General features: G+C 35.0%; 1 protein-coding gene across 1 annotated transcript in view; it reads right to left on the reverse strand.

Annotated features, from left to right (window-relative positions):
• Positions 1-254: 254 nt before the first annotated feature.
• Positions 255-25,224, reverse strand: part of LOC129942722 (uncharacterized) — a 30,089-nt gene continuing 5,119 nt past the window's right edge. Inside the window, exons 3-4 of the mRNA XM_056051768.1 lie at positions 4,813-5,645; positions 255-4,494 (exon numbers count right to left, since the gene is read on the reverse strand). Of these exons, the coding sequence (XP_055907743.1) occupies positions 255-4,494; positions 4,813-5,645 (5,073 nt within the window). The remainder of the gene's footprint in view (positions 4,495-4,812; positions 5,646-25,224) is intronic.

Consider the following 25,224-nt stretch of genomic DNA (forward strand, 5'->3'; position numbering starts at 1 on the left):
TAATTAAGAATGGATTTTAATTCAGTTTTAATTATATTTGAGTAAGTTAGGGTTAGTTTTATTTTGCCCATATTTTTGATTATTAGTTTTTCTTATTTGAGTGGGTTGATTTTCCATTCTTTTCTTTTTGACGACTTCATTTTAGTTTTTTTTTGAATTGGTTTCATATTTTCTTAGGGGTTTTAGAATTCATTTTCTTAATTTCAATTTTCTTTTTATTTTGTGTATAAGTTTCAGTACGATTCCTTTTGTTTTTAAATTGTTTCGTTTTCTTGATGCGTTTTGTTTGATGGAAGTGGACATATCTTTGTGATAGGCCTCTTAAATTCATTATTTTGTGTTCGCACTTTGACTACACGGATAAGATCATCTTGTCCTGGGTAGGTTTCCACTATTCTCGCCATGGGCCATTTCGAAGGTGGAAATCTTTCATCTCGTACCAAAACTAAATCTCCAATTTTGGGTTGGTCCTTGATTTTTAGCCACTTAGGTCTATTTTGAAGCCTTGTGAGGTATTCTCCGCTCCATTCCTTCCAGAAGGTCTGTAGTGAGGCTTGTAGACGTTTCCATCTATCCAGGTATCCAATCCTTTCTACTGCTAGGTCTGCTTCGGGAACTATATGAGCTGACGTGCCAATTAAAAAAAGAGCTGGTGTTAAAGCATTGAAATCTTCCAAGCTGTCTGTAACCGGACATAGAGGTCTCGAGTTAAGGCAAGCTTCTATTTGCGCTAGAAGCGTACTGAGCTCCTCGAACGTCAGAGCTTGGTTTCGGGCAACGCGACGCAAATGGTATTTAACAGATTTCACTCCTGCTTCCCATAAGCCTCCAAAGTGAGGAGAAGCGGGAGGAATGAAATTCCAATTGGTACCCAATGCACTCAATGAGTTAGCAATATCAGTATAGTTAAGTTTAGCAGCATTTAGCATTTTTTGGAGTTCCACATTAGCACCTTTAAAGTTGGTCCCACAGTCACTATATATGTTTGCACATATGCCTCTGCGAGATGTAAATCTTCGGAACGCGGCAATAAAGGCTTGTGTCGTTAGATCTGTGACAGCTTCAAGATGAATTGCCTTTGTTGAAAGACAAATAAAAATGGCGAAATAGCCTTTGAATTTTTTAGCACCTCGTCCTTTCCAGGCCTTTACTTCTATAGGTCCGGCGTAGTCGACACCAGTGTGTGTAAATGGTCTTGAAACATTTACTCTTGGTGTTGGAAGGCTTCCCATCAGTTGTTGCAATGGCTTAGGTGCATTCTTAAAACAGGTGAAACATTTATTAATGTACCTTTTGACCGTTCTCTTCATGTTGAAGATCCAAAAACGATTTCGAATGTGTGCAATCACTTGGTGAATACCACCATGTAGAGTTTTCTCATGGGCATCTTCAATTATTAATCTGGAGAAATTATGATCTGGCTTCAACACAATTGGATGCTTTTGATCATATGTTAGGGTGGCATTTTGAAGTCTACCTCCGATTCTTAATATTCCACATCCATCAATAAAAAGATTCAGAGATTTGTTAAGTTTGGTTCTTTTGGTTTTCTGTAGTTCATTTATGACATCATGAAACATAAGTTTTTGAACACTTCTGATAGCTGTTCGCATGGAAATATCGAGTTCTAAGGGTGTCAGAACCGATTTTCTTCGATATGTTTCCTTTTTTCTACTATTATAGATAAATCGATGAACATTGGCTATAATTCTTAAGGCTTTTGTTAGTTTGGATTGTTTACAAAGCACATCTAAAATTCCATCGGTATTTTGTATTGCTAAATGAGTTTTTATTTCTCGTTTTTCTTCATTTATTTCACATTGGGTGGGTTGTTCTGGTATGGAGAATCTCCACATCTCCTGAAGAAAGAGTGGTCCTTTCCACCAAAGATTATTATTTCTTAGCTTGGATGGAAGAACACCACGGGATGCAAGATCCGCTGGGTTCAACTTAGTTGGAATGTGTTTCCACATGCTAACATTTGTCAGCCTTTGAATTTCGGTAACCCGATTGGCAATAAACGTTTTCCATTTTGAAGGCAACCCAGAGATCCAACAAAGGGTGATTGTGGAATCAGTCCAAGCAAAGACTGATATATTCTTGAATGGAAGGACTGATTTAGTATAGTTGAGTAATTTTGCCAACATCACTGCTCCGCAAAGTTCCAATCTTGGCAAAGAGACTGTACTGACTGGAGCGACTTTAGTTTTGGCTATGAGTAAATGGGTGTGAATGCAATTCTGGTTATCTAAAACTCGAAGATATACCACGGCTCCATATGCCTTGGTAGATGCGTCACAGAATCCATGGAGTTCGACCTGTTGGGTGCCATTCTCTATATTTACCCATCTCGGAATACGGATATCTTCTAAGATATCCAACTCTTCTTGAAAGGAGAGCCATTCTTGAAGTAGTTCCACAGGAATGTTTTCGTCCCACGAAAGGCCTTTCAACCACAATTGCTGCATAATGATTTTCGCTTTAACGATACAGGGTGCTATCCATCCAAGTGGATCAAAAAGACGAGCAATTGTTGAAAGTATCGTTCTTTTTGAAACGACTTTATCTATAGAGATTTTTTTAAATGAAAATGAATCGGTAGATGGGAACCAACTGATTCCAAGGGTTTTTGTATGATCCAAAGCTCCGAATGTCAATGACACATTTGTTTCCTGATCTGCCTTTGGTATCGAAGCAAGAAACTCTTCGTTATTACTCATCCACTTGCGGAGATGAAATCCAGCAGATGATAAAAGCTTCGAGATTTGGTGATACTTTTCTTTCGCAACTTCTACTGAATCTGCACCCGATACCAAATCATCGATGTACATATCTTCCCGAATCATTTGAGCGGCTAATGGATATGTTACTTCTTCATCTGAAGCAAGTTTCTTTAGCGTTCGATTTGCTAAATATGGGGCTGGGGCAGTACCGAACATTAAAACTTTTACTTTGTAAAGCTTTATTGGCATTGATGGATTTTCACGCCAAAAAAGTAACTGGTAATACGCGTCCTCTGGATGAACTAATATCTGTCGGTACATCTTCTCTATGTCTGATACGAAAGTAATTTTGTGCGTTCTCCACCTTAAAACAATGGCTAAAATATCTGTTTGAGTTTTAGGTCCAGTCATCAAATGGTCGTTTAAAGAACTACCATCTGCCGTTTGATATGCAGCATTAAAAACAACACGTAACTTCGTCGTTGTACTAGTTTCTTTCATCACGGCATGATGAGGAACCACATAGTGAAATGGAGAGTTAAGTTTGTTATCTATGTTAATATCTACTTCTTCCATTTGATTGAGTGTGAGGTATTCTTTTAAGCAATCGTTATATTCTTTGTGTAGTGTTGGGTTGTTTAATAATTTTTGTTCTTGTTTATAAAACATCATTAAGGCCTTTTGTTTTGTTGACTTAAGTCTTGGTCGTTGAAGTTCTTTGAAGGGTAGTGAAACTTTAAAGCGCCCTCCCGGCACCCGCTTGGTGTTTTGTAGAAAGTGCTTCTCGCACTCGACATCTTCTTCATCTACGGCTTTTTCATAGGGAGTTTCTTCCATTTCCCAAAATGCACGCATTTGTGTGTCGATATCTACCAACTGTGTGTAGACTTGAAGAGAAAATGGCTTTTCCAAAGGAACTTTCCCCAAAACAATCCAACCAAACCTGGTTTTTTGGGCTATTGGAGCTACTTGTTCCTCATTGCGTATGACTTCGTCTAATAAAATTTCGCAATATATGTCATTCCCTAATAAAATGTCAATGTTACCAGGACGATTAAATGAAGGATCTGCTAATTTCAGTCCTTGTAAATGTTTCCATCTGTTAGCGAAGACTTCTTCATTCGGTAAAAGTCCTGTAAGGGTCTTGTATATATAACCTCTTGTCGACGTAATAAAATCTGAATAATTAGAACTCAGATTCAAATTTACAAAATGTTTACAAGAGTTAGCTTTGTTTTGTCCTAAAACAGAAACGTCAAAGGAAGTTGGAATCTTTTTAAGACCCAATAATTGAGCTGCCGATTCGGTTATAAAAGTAGCTTGAGATCCAGGATCGATCAAGGCTCTTAATTGAACAAAGTCTCCTTGGGCTGATTTGACTTTTATAATCGCTGTTGCTAACAAAATTTGAGATATTTTAGATTCGTTTAGATGAAAACAGTTTGAAGATGTTGAAGGCGGTATATCGTAGGGGTGTACATTTTGTACATTTGTATTAAATTCCGTTGTTACATGATGTGTTTGCGAGCTATTTGGATTCTGGGTGTTTATATTTGTGTGAGCGAATGTGTTTCTATTATTATTCTGTTGAGTGGGTGTATATGAGTTTGTTTGTAATTGAGCGCGAGGATTATTTGAAAATGTGTTATTATTATTTGTATTGTGTTGAAATTGGTTATGATTACCTTGAGAGCTTGATTGTTGATTGAATGCATTTGGAAAATTGTTTGACTGCGAGTATGGTTGCTGATTTGTGTTGTTAAAATTGTTGCTAAAATGTAGGAGTGAGTTGTGTTTTTTATGGCAAAAATGACACGACTTATTACTTGGGCACAAATTTGTTCGGTGACTGTAAGCTAAACAATTGAAACAATTGCCAAATTGTCTAACAACTCGTTGTCTAGCACTTACGTCCATTTTTAAAAATTTCGAACATGTTCGTAAGGAATGTACACCTTTATGACATACCTTACACGTAAAATTTTCTGTTGCCTCAGTATTGAGATGAAAAACATTTTTTGTTTGCTTTTTCTGTGTTGATGTTGTATTTGTTTGATATTGTTGGTCCATCATCTCTAAAGTTCGGAACCTCGTTTCCAAAAAGTCAGAGAACTCTTTAAATGTAGGGATCTCTTTTTTAGTTCCGAGAGTTGTTTCCCATTTTGATTGCACCGTAGCCGGTAGCTTTTTCAAAGGCAAAAATATTATTATTGCATCCCAGTGATGGACAGGCAATTGCAGGTTCTTTAAAGCATGTAAAATTTTTGTTGAATTATCTAATAATTCTCTTATGCCCTTAGCATTTTCTTCTTTAACAACACTTAATTCATAAAACAACTTAAGTTCGTTGTTAACGAGAATTCTTTTAAAATCGTATCTCGTTGTCAAGAGTTCCCAAGCCTTATCATAGCTTGCATCATCTACACTTATGTGTTCTAGTAAAATACCAGCACCTTCTTTACAACTTGACTTCAAATAATGTAATTTTTCGATTTTTGTAAGTGAAGTGTTGTTATGTACGAGTGAAACAAACTGGTCATGGAAAGAACGCCAATTTTGATATTCTCCCGTGAATGTCGGTGGGTGAATTTTTGGCAAACGTACATCGTGCGGCTTGTCATTGGTCGACTTTTGAACCAAAGTAGGAGCAGGTGAATCTTTTGCTTTAGCTGCTGCTTCTGCTGCTGCAAATTTGTCTAGCTCATCTAGCAACACAGATTTATAAATTGTATAAATCTCACCAGCTTCATTAAAAAGCTCTTCGATTGGTGCTATGTTTTCATCGCTGCAAACCGCGATTTGGTGCTGTTGAACAATGGTTTGCCAATTGTTACCAAGCGTTTCAAGCCGCGTAGAGACATAGTTCTTTGTCCTACGAGTTGCAGAAACTGTCTTCTTAAAATTCTCATAATCTTTTGATATCTGAGCACATATATTTTTTAAAATTTTTACAGCATTCATTTTGATTTATGTATTTAAAATTTCTTTATAGTATATATGTATATATACGAGTATATGTATGTTTATATGTATATAAATTACAAAAGTAAGTAAATTTTACTCACTGCGATTACTTTCAGGAATGGGTAGCTGGACAACTGCACTCTTGGAATGATGACTACGATGGCGATGACGACGGCGGCGGCGGCTGCGTTGGCGATGACGACGGCAATGACGATGATGATGATGAAGATGATGGTGATGATGGTGATGATGATTATGATGATGATGATGATGGTGTTGATGATGATTATGATGATGATTAAAATGTTTTTATTCAAATTAAATGTTAATTAATTAATTTTAAATTCGTTGAATAAACTTTGAAAAAGAACGACAAAATGTCGTCGCACTGTCTTTTTAATTAATTCAAACAATTTAATATAGCCGGTTTGTTTAAAAAGGCTCGCGAAGGACCAAAATGTTTTGAGTTAAATCGAAAAGGTAAGTTTAATTTTGAATTATAATTTTAAAATGGAAAATAATGAAAAAAGGATATAAATGAAACGCACTCTTTGATAGTTATAATAGAAGTAAGTATTCTTTTATTTGTGACCTTTTGTCACCTTCAAATTCTTAACAATTTTTATAACACATATACAAACAATTCAATTACATAAAATATTCAACGAAAGACGACATCGGGTAGCGTTCTGAGCTAGTCTTGGCGGCAGCATCCAACAGAGGCCTACAGTAGCATTTTTGACTCTTTCTTGTATATTGCGTTTCCAAATAAGTTTATTGTCTAAAATAAGATCAAGGTAGGTAGCCTCGTCTGAGAACTTTAATTTGATTCCTTTAATAAATGGAATTTTGTATTTCCTTGAAAATAAGACTAACTCTGTTTTGTTAGTGTTAACGCCCAGTCTACACCGATCAGCCTAAAGTATTAGTTTGTCTAAGGCAATTTGTAGAGTTCTTAGTTTGTATAAGTTCTTTAAGGGTGTTAAGATGCTTTCCTGAAAATGCTATAGTAGCGTCATCTTTAAGACAATCAAACTGCATGCTCCTTACCTTGCATATTCTACTTTTTGAAGAATGAAGAAGGTATTTGTCCGCCATTTTATTCCAATCAAGATCTATGATTTGCCAGGGGTACTGTTTTCGCTTCGTTATTAAACCCAACTCTCCAATGCAATGATTTTTAAACAATGGAAATGGAGGGAATGAATAAGCAACCGTCCCTTTAAAAAAAACTTCAATAGTTCAACTAATGATCTTGCATGGGGTAATGAAAATATTTAAAACCCTGTTTTCTCTTCCGATTTTAATCAAACTAAGGATAAAACTTATGATAAACAACCTTGTTGATCTAGGTCATATTCGATTCAGAACACAAAGTTCAACTTTTATTCATACCTTTTTAGTTAGTAAGCTGCTTTTTAAAAGATAAACAAAACTTATACCATCCTCTGAAGTTTTCAACTTTAAGCCCAAATGTATCAAAATTCACAAGCTTTTTTACTACATTAAAACTCCATAATTCAATCAACTAACACTGTCCTTTCTTTTTGTCCCATTACTTTTTACAATTTCAACCCCATGGTCTATCCTTTTCTAGGTCAAAAGAAAAGATTGAATCGAAATTTATTTTTAAAGGAATCCAATTTTTCAGACTCTTTAACTGAAATACATTTCACTTCCCTCGTGAAACAACTTTTAAAAGGCTTTTAAAATATTTAAATTGTTCCAAGCAACTTTTATTTTCGATAAAATTTTTCTATACATAGAGAAATGTATTTAAATTGTGTACGGTACATGTACAGTACACATTTATAGTTCAAGGACAAACCTGCGTAGTGTAATTTTTGTGCAAGACTGAATAACAAAAGTAATTGCTTAATGCAATTCAACTTTACAGTGTCATTTAAATACTAAGTTGAATTAAAAAAAAAATAAAAGTTCAACATAAAAACAAAATTAGAATTCTGTCAAAGAATACAAAAAATTACAAACTAAGGAAAGCTTAATTACTCTTGTGTTAAAATAATGCTGCAGAAATAAGTTTCTTTATTTAAAAATGTACTTCTCTATTTTTAATACTTCGTTTTATTTTTCTAGTTCTCATTGTTGTAAGCAACAAAAGTCTCGTAATTTTCTGATTTTTGCCAGCACGTGAACGTAAGAACATATAATTGTATTTCGCTTAAAAGTTTAACTTTTTTCAACAACAACGCTTTTTACAAAAAAATGAAGTTTATAAATTTAAAAAATTGAAATGTGGCTTTATTTAGGAGATAATTATTAATTTATAAAAAAGAAGTCGTTTCAAAATAACTCATTATTGAGTGTTCAGCATTTACCTAATTACATTTAACTAACCACATCAGGTACTTAAAACATGCCCCTTTCAAAATGATAAAAACAATCAGAAAGGGGATTTTAAGACTAAATTGAAACTAAAAATAAAGGGTGATTTTGTAGCTATTATATTTTGGGCAACACTGGTTTAAAAGCTTACACTGGCTTAGGCTGGTGGCATCATTTGAACGCACTTCTTTAAAAATGATGCGAATCGTAACGTAACTGTGAATGGTGAGTTTTTGTTTGCACAAAATGTAAAAGCTTGACTAACTTTCATTACATGTGGTTTCAACAAGACGGTGCCACATGCTTCACGTTAGGGACCGGTCAATTAACAGCCTAGATCGTGTGATTTAACGCCTTTAGAATATTGTTTGTGGGGATATGTTAAAGCGCATGTCTATACAGACAAGCCCGTCTCAATGTATGTATTGGAAGACAACATTGAAGTATTTATTCGTGAGATACCGGTTGAAATGGAGGAAAGAGTATGCCAAGATTGGAATAAGACGATGGACTATTTAAGGGACAGTCAAGGACAACATTTGCATGAAATAACCTTAAACATTAAATTATATGGACCGTACCATCGATTCAAATAAATATTTTATGCATTTGGATGATTTTTTTTTTGAAAAACTTTCCTGTAGCTTTTACAAAACACCCTATATCTCTTTACAATGACTTGTATGATGAATTAACAATAAAGTTAAAATCATTCTCTTTTAGATACATAAATTAATTAATCATAAATATTTTACTAAGTTTTTGGTCTTGGTTTAATTTTACCTATTTACTCAGGTTTTAAAAATACCGGTTTTCAACATTATTTTTATATTTGTATAGCATTCTTTAGATAGTATATTCGTTACAAGAACAAAACTAACTTTTAAACCTTTTTGCGTTTTTCAATCAAATATCGTTTTAGCACAAATTATTAAGAGTTCCTTGCAGATTTTTGAAAGGCAAGTGAGATCGACAACTTATGAGGATTTTTTGAATAATATTGGAAATAATGTAAATATATGAAAAAAGACATACTTCTATAACATTCCCGCTTCAATTCCATAGAAGTGCAAGAGTCGAAGCCAAATTCCGGGTTGATGTTTAAATCGGCGATGGTGATGTGAACAGGTGACAAAGTTTGGTGAATGTTGGATTGTAAGACTCAATCTTGAAAACAACTTGCAGACAGATATAGAGTACAACATAATGGATATGGAAAATCTTATAAATATGTCTTACCCGGTCAGCAGAGTGCAACACAAAAAAAGATGTTTCTATAAAGAAAAATGGTTTTGTTCTGAATGTGAAAATGAAAGGCGAAAATCGTTTGGATGGCTAAAGGTTTTCCGACGATTTGGTGGTCATTATTTGGAAAAATTGTACATTCAAACGAACACAACCTTTAAAAAAATCTGCAACAAAAAAAAGAAACGACATTTTGAAAATGAAGCACTTAAACTCACATGCTGCAAAGATTCTAAGCAATTCTGGACTGCAGTGAATAATTTTAAAGGCAAATCACCCCAAATTAGCAAATTAGCATTCGATTAGACGCTGGAACACTTAAGATCCATTTTCAAACGCTATTGAATTCAAACACTAATATACCATTTATTCACTATGCTACACCCTTTTATGCAAATGAAATATTGGATGCACCTATTACTCAAGATGAAGTATGTGAAGCTTTAAAAAATCTCAAAGATGGAAAGGCACCTGGAGCAGATAGGATCCCCATAGAATGTCTCAAATATGCGACGGACAACTTTATCAATAGGCTAGCTGCGATTTTTAACAAAATGTTTGAAACAGGGGAAGTATCTACTCAGTTCAAACAATCAATCATATTTTCGATTCATAAAAAGGGCAATTTAGCAGACCCAACAAACTATAGAGGAATATACTTTTTAAATTCTGCATATAAGGTATTTACAAAATTGGATTGAAAACAATAATTTTATTAAGGAATGTCAAGCTGGGTTCCGGAACGGCTACTCAACAGTAGATAACATATTTATACTGCAAAACATCGCGGGTACCCATATTTGTAGACCAAGGAAAAAAATTATACACCCTCTTTGTAGATTTTAAGGCAACCTTTCACAATATCGACCGAAAAGCTGTAATATATAAGCTATACAATGCTGGAATGAATCAAAAATTTGGAAGGGCTCTCGAAAGCTTATACGAAGACAACCAATCGGCTGTATGGAACGGAATGGAGAATTCGGAATGGTTTGAGACAACAATGGGAGTAAGACAAGGATGTGCACTTAGCCCGTATCTCTTTTCCATGTACATCAACGACCTTACCTACTCTCTACCAGGAGGCATAGAGATAGATGGAATTTTTATAAAAGGTCTTCTATTTGCAGGTGATGTGGTTTTATTTGCATACTCAAAAGAAACCTTGCAACTTATGATTAACCGTCTTGATTCGTATTGCCAATTATGGAATCTTACAGTTAATCTAACCAAGTCAAAAGTCATGATTTTTAAGAAAAGATGAGGTAGAAATTGGAGCAATAAAAAATGGTATCTCAATGGACAGGCCATTGAAATCGTGAAAGCATACAGGTATCTTGGAGTAACGGTAACTAGTAATGAGTATGGAATCCCACTTAAAAGAAAAACTAATAAAAGCTAAAAGTGCCATATCTGCTACGTGGAAGAGGTGTTTTTCAAATCATTTAATTGAACATTAATGTCAAATATAAAGTTTTTCAATCTGTATCTGAGTCGGTGATGTTGTACGCAGCACAATCTTAGGGATACTGCCAGTATGAAACAGTGGAGAATCAATCTGCCAAGCACAACGCCCAACTATATGATAAACATTGAAACAGGATTATCACCACTTTTTATTAAAACTTTTAAGCTACACGCAGAATATGTAATTAAAGTCCTGCAATTACCGGAGGAGAGACTTCCAAAAATTATTGCAAGAAAGGTAATAGAGAGAAGAACACTATGGTACAAAAAGTTAGAAGAGCTTGCAACCTACAGCGGAATGGAGTTCAATCGCATAAATGGAAATGAAAGATACTGTAAGGATATAATCAACAACCTGAGTTCAAAAGTAGAAGAGCAATACAGAGCTGACTGCTTAAATTTAGCTAATTCGTCATTACACAGCATAATTGAGGCATAATTTAAATGAAAAGAACTATTTTCGTAACAAAAACAGTAATAAAATCATATCTGCTATCTTTAAAATGAGAGGAGAACTTATTCGACTCAATTATATCCATCACCGCACTTATTTTCCAATCTACTGTAGTCTTTGCAACCTATCGCAGAGAGAAGATATCATCCACTTCGTTGGCAGGTGCCCAATTCTAAAAGAAATCCGAAGATATTTGCTTGGAAGCAATTTAATACCGGAAGAAGAAGTTTTAGCACATCTCAACTGCGAAAATGATATAAACTTATTGTTATTTTTATCAAACATTTTATAGCTGTAGAAGCCAAATTATTAATGAAGATTTTTAACTTTTTTAAAGAGAAAACAGAGAATTGTATTTATTATATGTGTCATATTTTAATTTATTCTGAAAAAAAAATTTATTATAAAATGTTTAATTTCATGTCAATCATTCAGATGGCAAAGCCATGCTTATCGAATTTTGGAATATTTATGTACATAAACATAAATCTAATCTAATCTATCTAAATATCTGGAAATTTTCTATTTATTCCGTAATTTTAATCCTTAAAACCAAATTCCAGTTGCTTAAAACCTATGCATCTAAAGCCGAACAGTGACAGCTGTCTAAATAGTGACAGTTCGAAAAAGTTGCCAAATCAAACAAACCTAACCCCAGAGAAAAGAGCGATCAATTTAAATGCCAGAAACTGATGATGATCACCATCAAATGTATCGATTCCATCAATGGATATTTATCTTATGACTACTTTAAACAACACTTTATACATTTACAATTTTTAGTTAAAATTATAAATTCTAAAAACGTTTCATTTCTTCGGATTTAAAGGTCGTATTCGCAATTAATAAAGTGAAATAAAGTTGACTAACAGGTTAATGGTTCATTTAGTCCATAGTGTGTCCTGTGATTAGTTACAGGAAAGACATTATATCGGTTTCTAAGATTTCTCTCTAGAACATACAATGGTAAGAAATTCAACAATTCAAAATAATTTATTCTTCCAATAGCAATATTTTACAAAATGTGCACATAGAATTTCTCTGCTGCTTTCGATAGATTGAAGATACATTAATGCGCACCTGGCTAATTTAAGTTTTTTAATGCACATTTTGTGAATCTTCTTTGTATGTTTTCGATTCTATCAGAAGGAAAGGAAGACTAAACAACACAAAAATATTCTAGTTTATACTCGTTTATAATTAAAGAAATACAGCTTTTTAGGTAATTCTTCAAAACAACACTGTTTCTTTTCAATAAAATACGAAGACGTGAATTCGACTTATAAACAATTAAAATTATGTGGGATCCAAAAGACATTTTTTGATCAAAAATGATGCCAAAGTATTCAATTTTACTAACAGTGGATAAAATATCGCCACCAAGTCTATAATTAAAAATCAGTCTTGGAGTTTGAAGTAAGCCTCTACAAATTTAAAACTTGAAGACATTCAAATCAAAATGATTATATTAACACCACTGAAATAATTTATTGATTTCTTTTTGAAAATTCTCACAATTTTCATTATTAGATATTTGATGGTATATTCTTAAATCTTTGCAAACATAAGACAATTTGTGTATTATAAGATATCTGCAATGTCATCAACAAGTATGGGATCCAGATGACTACCTTGCGGGAGACCTGATAATACATCGATTAAAATAGATCATTTCTAATGAAAACTTTAATTCCTTATTACATTTTAAAGACCACTATTGATGAAAGGACTTATTGAAGAAAGTTACTATCCTTGAAAAAAAATACCAATATTAAGTGATTAGGTAGTCCCGTGGCATGATGGTTAGTGCGTTGGACTGTATGGTTAGATCAGTATTTTTATTTCGACAGACATATAAATGCTGCTCTGACCAGGGCCAGAGGAGGCTGCGCTCTGACGAAACGGCTGTTTTTTAGCAGTCAGCTTTACCCCAGAGTGAAGGTAATATGCTACACGGCCCTCATACGGCCAATGATCGTTTATGGTTACCCTGTGTGGTTCAACGTTGACTCTTCCCAGATGGAGAAGTTTCGGGTGTTCGAGCGGCAGTGTTTACGACGCTGCACTGGCTTATATCGAAAAGCCGAATCTTCTTATATGCATTACTATTCCAACGAGGACCTACACAACGGGTCAAGAATCAACAGAATTGACAATTTCGTGATAAAACTCGTTCGAGGTTACATTGCAGAGTTCTGTCTTCGACCAACAATTTAATTTTCGGGGCGTTCTATCCGATCGACGAGTATTTTGAAAGTGCTCGCTTAACCGGCTTCATTCCACCAGAGGCATTCCTCTTTTTAGACAGATGCGTTCTGGCAGTTTCGCTAATCTACCACATCAGACGAAGAACTGTGGATAGGCGACTCCCGTACAATCGGGACGTCATGGCACAAGGCGGAGCAGAGCTCCTTGGATTCAGTAAGATCTAAGGGCCGAAAGGCATTAGTAGTTAGTGTTTTAGTTTAACTAAGAGTGTCCGTATGGGACCATTAAGTTAGTTTTAAGTTATGGATAATTATGAATTTTTGTCGAGCTTTAAGATAGGTTCAAGCATGAACTAATACAAATGAATACAAAAAATAAAATTGCGTTGGACTTTCATGCGAGAGGTCTTTGGTTCGATCCCTCCCTATGCCATCTAATGTTTTTTTCACGTGTGCTGCCTCTTGCGAGGAATTGACAAATACTCCAAGAGTAATTCTTGTCATGAAAAGTGCTTTATCAAGTTTGCCGTTCGGATTCGGCATAAAAGCGTAGGTCCCTTCCATTCCTGACAACAGTACCCGCACACATAAATTGTTGAGAGTTGTCAGTCACTAGGCCCTAGTTCTCAAATGGACTGTTGCGCCATCCAATTTAATTTAATTGAAAATTATTTTCAACATTTTTAAAAGTGAAAGAGCAAAATTTTGAAAGCAAGATAGCAGGAATCAATTGCATAACTGTTTTTTTGTTAAAATTAAGATGAGTCAGACTATCTAATGCTTCTTGATCTGTGAATGAAACGCAAAGAAAATCAGCCCATTAGTTAATTTCATATACGAATTCGAATTGAAAAAAAAAGTCCAAAATGGTTTTGAGCTATATTTAAAACTTCTTTTTACCGAAACTGAATACTGAGAATAAAGAAATCTGCTTAAAAAATCAAATTCTCTCCTTAACTGCATGAAATGGTCACATCTTCCTGATAACTATTAAAATGGTTTTTTTCAACATTCTTTAAGTTCTTAAGTCTTTTATTGAACCAGAGGGAATTAAGGGAAGTTCTCCTTTAAATCATAGGGACAAACTTTCGAATACCCTCAAATAAATAACTTTTAAAAACCGAAAATATTTGATATATAGACTAAACGACCAAAACCAAATCGAAATTTAAAAACTTATAATCGTTATTTATTGAAATGAAGTCAGCCTTTTTATAATTGAAAGAATAATTACTTTTGTCAATACTAAGATTATGAAATGATTTAGATCAAGAAATATCTTTTACATGGTTTGATTTTAACTTAAGTAAAATATTTAGAGATTGAAGCATCGTTAAAAAACTAGCAAAATCATCTTTTTTGAACATGCGAAAACAACTTAAATATTTAACTTAAATAATTTAAAAATTTGCATCCATATTTCCAACTAAAATCAACTAAACCTCTTAAAATAAATTGTTTCACTACCTGACGTGAGACATTTCATAGTTTGACAGCTATCCTTCAGAGTATTTTTATTAAGTTCTCCTTTCCAATAAGTTTCATCCTTTAGTGTTCTATTTTTAAAGCAAGGAAAACGTATAATGTGGGATAGGAATTAACTCCCATATCCAACCTACATACATGAAGATGTTTCAAGACATCGTCTTTCTCAAACTGCTGTGTTTTAACGAACACAAATACCAACATTTCACAAAAACCATAAATAAAAGTAAGGGGTATAATAGAAAAGACAAATGTCTCGTCTCTTCATGACAGTTCTATAAGATTGCAGAACCATGTTCTAAATATATTTTCTATCTCAACGTACAAAACTCATATCCCATTATTTGTTATTCTCAATGGGAGTTTAAATGAAAAAGAATCAAGTCCGGATCCAATGGGAAGGATAGGGAATCTGTTAGTTTTGACATAAACAATCTAAAATCTTTTTTGTACATGTATGTCATCAACAGTTGTCAAATAACAAAACACATTTTATAGCTACAATTTTCAAACTCCAAAAAATTGTACACATTTCGTGACGTTGCACTTAAGTATGTCATTTAGCTGAGTTTAAAATTTCAATGAGAAGAAGACGTCAAATTATGTTCTTTACAATTTACAACTTATTGATTTTATTTAAAGTTCTGCTAAATTCAATCAATTCTCATATCAATTCTTAAAAGGTGTTGTCTGCAATCGTGTCAGATCATAATTTTGTTTGACAATATTGGCAGAAACGTCATTGTCAGCCATTTGCAGTCGGTAAAGTTTATTTTAAATTAGCAGATCTCGTTCTTTAAAATATCTGAAAGTTGCTGGCAACTGTCGCATTGTTATTTAAAATAATGCTGCAAAAATAGTATCAGCAAACCATCTGACAGTTAAATTCTAAGACATTATGATAAAATATGTCAACCGTGTGAATACACAGTTTTTAATTAAAAGCTGTTAGCTCATTGGCAGGCGAACATTGAGTGCTTGAGTGCACAGTATCGACAGTTAACTGTCAGCTGTCAAATAGTTTTAGGGATCGTTAACACTCTGTTATTAGACAATTAAATTCTTCTGTAGTTTTTTTGACAACCATTACTTCAAGGCACTACATTGTAAAAGTTATTTAAAGCTGGATTCTAAAGTTTTCCAAAAGGAACACAACTTAAAAAGTCTTATGTCACCTTTAAAAACTTCTAAATCTGCACCTGAAAGTAAAATTCCCCAGCACTCAATGACATTTAACAGTAATAATAGTAACTTGGCATGTACCTTTGTATGATGAAAACAATAAACCCTTCCCTGCCCATACCTGTAGTCCTTAGTTCATTCACAGGAATGATTTCATAGTTGCAATATAATCTTTAATTGGAACGTTCAGTCAGAATGTTAAACAACTATTCTATTCATTCTTGCCTGAACGGATAAACGTGATGCTATTTCGAAAATAAATTAAAGAATACCTCTGGGTTACTCTTACTTCCTCATAAAAATTCTTACTTAAAATATTAACATTGACTTGAAAAATTGTTTTCTTCTTTGAATCGAAAACGATATTTCAAACAAATACCCTCAAGGATGTTTTTCTTCAGATAAGTTTGAAAGTTTAATTAAAACATGAAATTCAATTGAAATTTTATGCTATTTTCGTGGAAAATATTAAGCATGGAAAACCTGCGGTTTACCTGAAACAAATACTTTCCCTCTAGAGCAAGACGTAAAAATAGCTTTCTAAACAAAAACAAATTTAGGACTATTTGCGAATAAATACATCTACCAGCCCAACCAGCCCAGCCAGCCCTACACGGTGTCTTTAATTAATGAATTTCCCGAAACGAACTTTTAAGGGTTAATCATTCAGAAGTGACGCGGCGGCTGAGTCGGCATCGGCGGCGGTGGCTGTGTTTAACTTTTGAATTCACATAAATTGTAGGATATTTTAAATTGATGAAATGGGAAAAATAAAGATGGAAGGTATATAAATAATCATGAGTCAACTAAAATGAAATATTCATCAGGAGAGTTGTGAAGGTTGCGATTTTTCTTATTTGTTTTTGTATATTACATAATTATGAGGAAAATTAAGACTTATTTACTTTTGAACTTCGACCCTCGTTTATGTAAATTCACTGTCATAAATTATATATACAAATATTTGATTGCCTCAAAAGTGGTCTGTCAATAACTTTTTAGCTAAAAATAGAATTGAACAAATGGCATCTTGTTATTATTGCGATGACACAAAATTGAAATTTAAAAAATGACTATGCACTGTCAAAGGTCTTGAGTTTAATAACTGCTTGTGCCATGTTAAGTTTTTTCACGACAAATTGACAAACCCTCCAAGAGTAATTTTGTCATGAAAATTGAGTGAAAAATGGTCCAATGCGGACGTATGGCGTCAATGGTGGCTTGAATATTGGTTTCTACTTCGGACGTATGGCGTCAATGGTGGCTTGAATATTGGTTTCTACTTCTTCAACTTGTGACCAAATTGATTTTGTCAGTCAATAGTGCTTGTTCTTTAAGGTAATGACAATTTTGTCTTCTTTTCGAAAAAAAAAATTAGAGCCGGTCTGCTACCAGAGCAAAGTGTAAGGCGCCCAAGTAGATAAATCAAACGTCAAACGCTGGGATGCGACCCTCACTGATAACTCCCCATCAAAATAGATTTTCCGCAAAATTTTACTGAGTATTGACTACAATATTTTTTAAAAGTAGTTTTAAGCCGATATTTTAAAGTTTTGAAAAGATATTTGAATCTAAAATCAAATTTTACCAACTTTTATTAATTTTTTTGTTTAGGTTTTTATTTTTTTTTTTCAACGACAACGACGAAGAATAACTCTTGCAAATCGCTGCTTCTTTGAAGGCAATTGAGAAGTAAAGTCCTCTCTCGAGCATGTAAAATCACCATCTATAAGACACTCATCATCCCGGTTCTCATTTATGGCGCTGAGGCCTGGACCCTGTCAAAGAAAGATGAGAGCGTCTTAGGATGCTTCGAGAGAAAAATTCTTCGGGCGATTTTTGGTCCCATACGCATAGATGGAGAATGGAGGAGAAGATATAACGACGAGCTGTACGGGCTGTACAGCGACACTGACCTAGTTAGCAGAATCAAAGTCCAACGGCTTAGATGGCTAGGTCATGTAGAGCGGATGGACATCAACGCTCCAGCCCGGAAGGTCTTCGAATCCAATCCCGAGGGACGGCGCAGTAGAGGAAGACCGCGACTCAGGTGGAGCACACAGGTGGGAGAGGACCTCAACCAACTTGGCGTGCGAAACTGGAGACAGCTAGCTAGGGACCGAGCTGGCTGGAGACGCTTGTTGGTTGAGGCCCAGGTCCGCCCCGGACTGTAGCGCCACCATAAGTAAGTAAGTAAGTAGGTTTTTATTTTTTATAAAAATACTGTCGATTCGGTTCTTCTCCATTTTTTGCCATATGTTGAAAACAATATTTCTTATAATTGAAAATTAGTTGGAAGCCATTACCTCAAGTTTTTAAAAGATATTTAGTCGAAAATCAGTTTTTAGCAACTTTTGTTAATTTTTTTTTAAGTTTAATTTTTTTGTAAAAAAAACTTTCAAATTTTTTAAAAGATCAAAGTAGTTTTAAGCTAATATCTCAAAGTTTCAAAAAGATATTTGAGTCGAAAATCAATTTTTACCAACTTTTATTAATTTTTTTGTTTGGATTTTTTTTTCTAAAAAACTGTCGATTCGATTTTTCTCAAAATTTTACCAGATGTAAAAAATGTTATTTTTCGTTGTACAAAATTGTTTTGGAGATAAAATCATTTTTTATTCTCAAAATTTTGGAGTTGCACATTTTTTTTCAGTTTTTTTTTAATTTATAAAAAAAACAATAATTAAATTTTTTTAAAAAAATATATTTGTGTAATATCACGTTACAATATATTATATACAATTTAATTCTCTAGCGTTTTTGGTTCTTAAGATATTTAGGGTCAACCAAAGTTTACATTTTTTTTTAACTGCTATGGTAAAAAAAAACCGCCCACGCCATTTTCTTGAGAGTGTTTTCTGCATCTTACTGCCTTTTTATCTGTATAACAAGAGTTATTTGAAGTCGATGTCTCTTCTCGTTCTTAAGCTATGGACAGCGAAAAAAAAACGTCGCGAACGTACAGAACGTGCGTACACACGCACGCACAGACATCTTTCTTAAAATCTTTTATTTCGCCTCTAGGGACCTTGAAACGTCGATAAATGTCAAAATTTACAATTTGACAAATCTGACCCATTTCAATAACTTCCTATGGGAAGTTAAAAAAGCCATTTAACCATGTATGATCTTAATCACTTACTGGCGCAAAAGACCCGTGTGAACGAGGACCTCATCCAACAAACGTCTCCATCTAGCTCGGTCAACAGCTTGATGTCTGCAGTTCCGCGCTCCAACTTGGGTGAGGTCACTTTCCATTTGCGCGAGTGGATCAGGCCGCTGTCTTTCTCTAATACGCTGGACTTTGAGTGTGGATTCAAAAGCTTTTCAGGCCGGAACATTGGTTTCCATGCTCTCTACGTGGCCCAGCCATCTTAGTCGTTGGACTTTTATCCTTCTTGCTAAGCCTATACGTCGCTGAACAGTCCGTACACCTCGTCATTCCATCTTCTCGGTAGATCACTAAGAACTTTTAGCTTGAAACGACCCAAGGTTTTGTATCCCGTTTTGTCATAGTCCATGCTTCTGAACCGATTAGCAGGACAGTGATGAAGGGGGTCTAATATAGCCCCATTGACATCACGCTAAGTTCTTCCCATTATATCAAGGTCATCAGAATAAGCCAGTAAGTAGACAGACTTTTGAAATATAGCACCTGAAATGAAGCCGATCAAGCGTGCACTTTCAAAGTACTCGTCGTTCGGATAGAATGCCCCGGAATGTGACTTCAATGTGACTTTGAACAGTTTTATCACGAAGTTGTCAATTCTGTTGATTCGAGTCCCGTTGTATATGAATATTAATGAACGAAATTAGATTCGTTTGTATGAGAGCCGTTTCGTCAGACCGAAGGCTCCTATGGCCCTAGCCAGAGCAGTATTTTTATGTCTGTCGAAAAATACTGATCTTACCAGATACCGAGGTATTTACAATTTTGCTCGTTAATCGCTGCCCGTGAAAATCAACAATGACCATTTTGCGCTAATTCTTGAACGCATCCTCCGTGGCCCTAGCAAACGGAGTCCGAAACAGAATAGTAAAATGCACTAACTTTCATGCCACGCGTAAAGCAAGATTTAGAAAAGATTTTGCTTTAAGTCATTTTCTAAAACCACAATCAATTAACATTTTGGCTCAATTCGCACACGGCCTTACATTTTGTTAGGATTTATGAAATAATCTCAACTGTGCATTTTCCAATATTGAGAAATTGTGTAGTTTTGAATTGCACCTCAATTTCTATATTAAATATGTTATGCCGCTCCTCAAAATCAATTAATTTGTTTGTTTTCATTAATTTTTCCTAATCCTTATTCCTAACATCGAAGAAAATAATAAAATTTATTAAGCTATATCTTTTTCCATAAAACTTGTATCCTGTAATACGAAAAACAGCAGATTTAAGATATTTTTGTACGTATGTATATTGTATATGCATCATCTTCTGACCGCGACGTATTTCTTGGTTTAATTACTAGCAAAACTATTGCTCATTTTTACCTTAACGCTTAATCTTTTACTTAACGTATCGTAAAACAACAATGGTTACATCTTAAAGGCATCTTTAAGATGAGATTGTTTATTTTTTATAGCTACATACAACAAATGTAGTTCAGATAAAAGAAAGAAAAATAACTTAATAAATAAAATACTTATACATATAGAGGCATCCTTATTTATAGCAAATATAACTTAAGAAACAAGAAACATATTCTACAATTTTTTTCATTCAGTTGGTTGTTTGTCGAAACATTTAATAAAATGTTTGTTTTGAAAACAACAATTTTTCGTATTGAATAAATCGATCTTTATTATTTAAAGTTACGTTTTTTTTTGGAAGTCAACTTTCCAAAAGCATAGAAAGGGTGAGTTTTGAGAACTTAAAAAATACAATTCACCCTCCAAACAATCTGGCATTTGAAATACCATCTGTCACCCGCGGTTTTGAGACATTCCAGCGGCTAGTATGAAAAGAATCAAAAGTAATTCTTAAGCGTTAAAAATATTTCAAAAAGTAGTTTTAATTAAACTAAATATTTATTGGGCACAGTTCATGTCTTTACCGTCACACTTAGATCAATACACAGATCCATTGTGATACCCGTAAGTATTGCTACTCAAGCTAATAATAAAAACTTATGTGTTCAGTTAGTCAAGCCATTTATAGGCTTTGACGAAGTTTATAATTTTAGTACCTGTCGTACTAGAGAGTTCTTCTAAAAGATATAATTGCCAAGCAGTTTCTTCCTTTGATGGGAGAGTGCGGGAGAGTGACACAGAAAGTGCGGAGTGTCTCCATGCACCTCCTCATCACCGCATCCTCTGCATTAGATCAGCTGAACTGATTCTCATCTTTTTCATATGATAACCTAACAGATTTGTTCCAGTGATTATTCTTACAAGAAGTGATCGAAGTGATTTCTTGTGTAGCTGCATAATTCTTTACGTTCTTTGTTTGTTAAAACAGTGCCATATCTTTCTTGTAAAGCCGCAGGTGTCAAGAAGGTTCCACCTTTCATCGGCCTTGATAGTTATTCTTTTTGAGATTTCCTGTTTTAAATAACAGGTAGGGGTGCTAACTAGCTGAGCTTGGCTTACGTCTAGCATTGACCCTAATCTTGCTAATTCATCGGCTTTCTCGTTGACAACTATATCGCTGTGGCCTCTGACCAAGCAGAGCCTAATGTTAAGATGTGCGCCTAGAACCTTAAGCTCTTCGCGGCAGCATGAAACAAGCTTTGACTTTAGCTCAGTTGCAGTAATCGCTTTATTGCCGCTTGGCTATTAATGTAAAAGGTTATATCAGCTCGTGATATCGCCATCATTGATACCTTTTTAGAGGCTGTTGTCACTGCCAGGACCTCCGCTTGGAAGAGCTACTGTAGTTTGGAAGCCTAAGCGAGGCGGTTAACTTGAGAGATTGAGAATAGAAGCCTGCCCCTACACCAGTGTCCATTTTAGAGCCATCAGTATAGATAGCTATTGACGACTCACAGGAGTATGGTATATTATCTATCCATTCCTCTCTGCCTGGGATGGTAGGGATTCCCGAAATCCGCAATGGCGAATTTGCGCGCCTCCAACTATCCTTTGTTGGATAGGCGTCGAATAGTCCGTTCAGTGTTTCGTATTCTCCTCTGAAGTATTCTGTCTTCGGTGAGAGTTTTGGTAGTCTTTTTCTCAATCACTGTTTTTGTCGTCCTACTCCTAGTACTTACTGAAGTAACGTCCATGACACTGTTGCTTGACGAAGGTGAAGGGGTTATGCTAGAGCTGCATTCGGCGACATGGCCCCTTGTACTGCATTCACAAGCACCCTCCACTTTCTTCTTCTTCGAGACCGTCTTACCATCCTCCAATCCCGTTGTTGCACATGGCCCCGTACTGGATTTTGCGGATGTAGATGGCTTCGAAGTTTACAACGGCGGCGGCGTCTGTTCCCTAATCGGGGGTGCAACTGAACGGGTTGTTATTTTCTTTCAATGGATCAGCGCACCCACGCCAGTGTTTCCTTTGGAATCCGCCTCCCCTGATGTTTAGGCATAGCCCTCCCATCATAAGAGGCTCGTTCTTTAGGAAAGCACGAGCTTTGAAAAGTCGTATCTGCTCGTTTGCTGTCTATTTCTCCCATTTCCTTTTCCCAAGGCGTTTGATTGTCTTCTTACACTTGGAGATTCTACTCCTAACTAAAGTGGTCGATAATCGTGAGAGGGTAGAGCTAGCAACTGAAATTGTGTCGTCGTCAGTCTCTAGTATTCCGATGCTAGCTCCATCCTCCACACCGAGGTTGGAAAAAAGAGTGAGAAGAAGTTCCTCTTCCTCCTGTGTAATGGTCGTTACTGTGTTCCCTGTAGTTTTGTCCTTATGTGCGTTCTTGTCTGTCACTGGCGACTTCTCCCCTCCTACTGTTGGAGAGACAAAGCCCGAGCCAGCAGCCGTGACTTCTGCAGACGTTTCAGCGTATATCCCCGCTGGTTTTTCATTTTTTGTTGTGTTTTGTCCATGGTTTTTCGTTTTTTTTGGGTTTCTCTTAGTTTGCCTAAAAATCTCAGCTTAACAGCTGAGGACTTAAGAAATAAAAATCTACAGCTGATCAGCTGAACATTTAAGGGTAAGCCTCCACACCACTACAAGGTGGAAACATCAGGGGAGGTGTTCACGCAACATATGCCTGTCCAAGTGAGGATCACGTGTTTACCCTTGCGCTTTATTAAGTGTCTTAGTGAAGCAAACTTCAATGAGCTTTTTGAATTGAAATACTAAATCTGTAAAAATAATTAGGATATCAGGAATGATTATAACATTTTCAACGTTTTCAATAACGCCGGTTAATTTATTATCACTAATAATATTTTGCCCAAGTTGTGTGTAACGAAGTCTTGTAGCGTTTATTAATCAACGGGCAGCTAAACTTTGCATTAGCATTACTATTATGCCGCACCACCGCCGGTCAGATAAAGTGAGTTACTTAGTTACTTAGGTCCTCAGACCTGTTAAGTCAGAAAGAAAGCTCTCCACTTTTTTCATCGGTTTGCGGAAATATTTATTTGAGAGGATGGTCGGGTTGATGATCATTTTTGTTTTAACGGAATTAATTTTCAGCCCAACAACTTCTGCTTCTCTCTCCACACTTGGTTTCATTTGATGGAGATCTATGATCCTATGAGAGGGTAAGCAAACATTTTCCGAGTGATCGAAGTGCTTTAAATAGGATGTCAAAGTCCATTGGATCTCTCCGCTACCTGGCAAAACTGTGCACAGTACATCACTTATCACCAACAAAAACAGTATTGGCGACAGAATACATTCCCGTCTGACTCCGTAACGGATTGCAAAACGTGACACTTGGATCCATCATATGTTGCTTTAATAATAGCTTTTCTAGGATGCCTCTCCTCCGTTAACGCTATTAAAGGCCTTCTCGAAGTCAATAATGATCCGCAGGGTGTTGATATGATCCTGTTTGTTTGGCATCGAGTGTGGGCTCAAGGTATTCTCTGATGCGTTCCAGTAAGACTTTTGCCACTAATTTGGCAACTTAGGTACAACGCAGATAAAGTAAGTTAAGAAGCTTTATTGGGTATGAAGTTTTCAGTTCTGAGTCTATGACTGTGTGCCATATACTCACTCATATCTCCTACAACTTAACCCTATATGTTTGAAGATAGAATAACCCTTTGACAGAGAAATTGATCAACTATATTTTAGTTTGAAAATCAGTTTAATCACTTGCAATAAGTTCAAAATTACTATGTAGTTAATTGCAAAAACGTTCCGTTAGTGTCGCATAGCCCTCGTCATCGGTTTTAACATTTATAGTGTTTTAGCATGTGTTAGTACATTATAACATGAAACGCCTAATGAAGCAAGTAGGAAGCACTTTATAATATGCCACTAGTTATTAGTGTTCTAAAAAAAGAAATTATCGACTATTCAATTATAAGTGTTACCGGTGGATCTGCTCGAATGAGATGGGAATGAGATGTTTACCCCGGTAAAAAGTTAGCTTAAAACACTCTCCAGTCTCGAAATTATCTCCACACAAAAAAATCATGTCATATTATTGTTCCGTTGCGACGTAAAGAACGGACAAACAAACTAAATAACTTTACCATTTACAATATTAGGATTAATATACGAATTATTGGTTCATATTTCAAAGTAAGCATTAATTAAAAGTGGCTATTATTACGTACAATATCCTTTGTTTTTAGAATGACAATAATTGAAACTTAACACGTTTTGAACTTCATTTAATTTTGTTACGTTTTATTCCAAAAACAAACAAACAATTTACATATGTACATAGATGGCTTTCTTCATTTGTAATTATTAAATGTATCCTTCATTAAATTTTATTGACAAAACGGTATTATTACGAGTTCATATCATTATTTACAAAGGTCATAGATATGAGAATATTAATTCCAAAATGTTTTAACTTGCCTTCTTTAAATTGTTTCAAATGTAAATTTCAAATACTGATGCTTTTATTTTGAAAATCATATCAATAACATTGTTAAACAAACATTTTCAAAACGTGCTAACATGTGTAAGTATGTATATCATTCCGGAATTATCATTCCTACATGTGTCTATTTCCTGCCTAATAATTGTGTACAGGCTTATGAAACATGCCTACTTATCATTC

This window comes from Eupeodes corollae, chromosome 1 (assembly GCF_945859685.1).
Source record: "Eupeodes corollae chromosome 1, idEupCoro1.1, whole genome shotgun sequence".
NCBI lineage: Eukaryota > Metazoa > Arthropoda > Insecta > Diptera > Syrphidae > Eupeodes > Eupeodes corollae.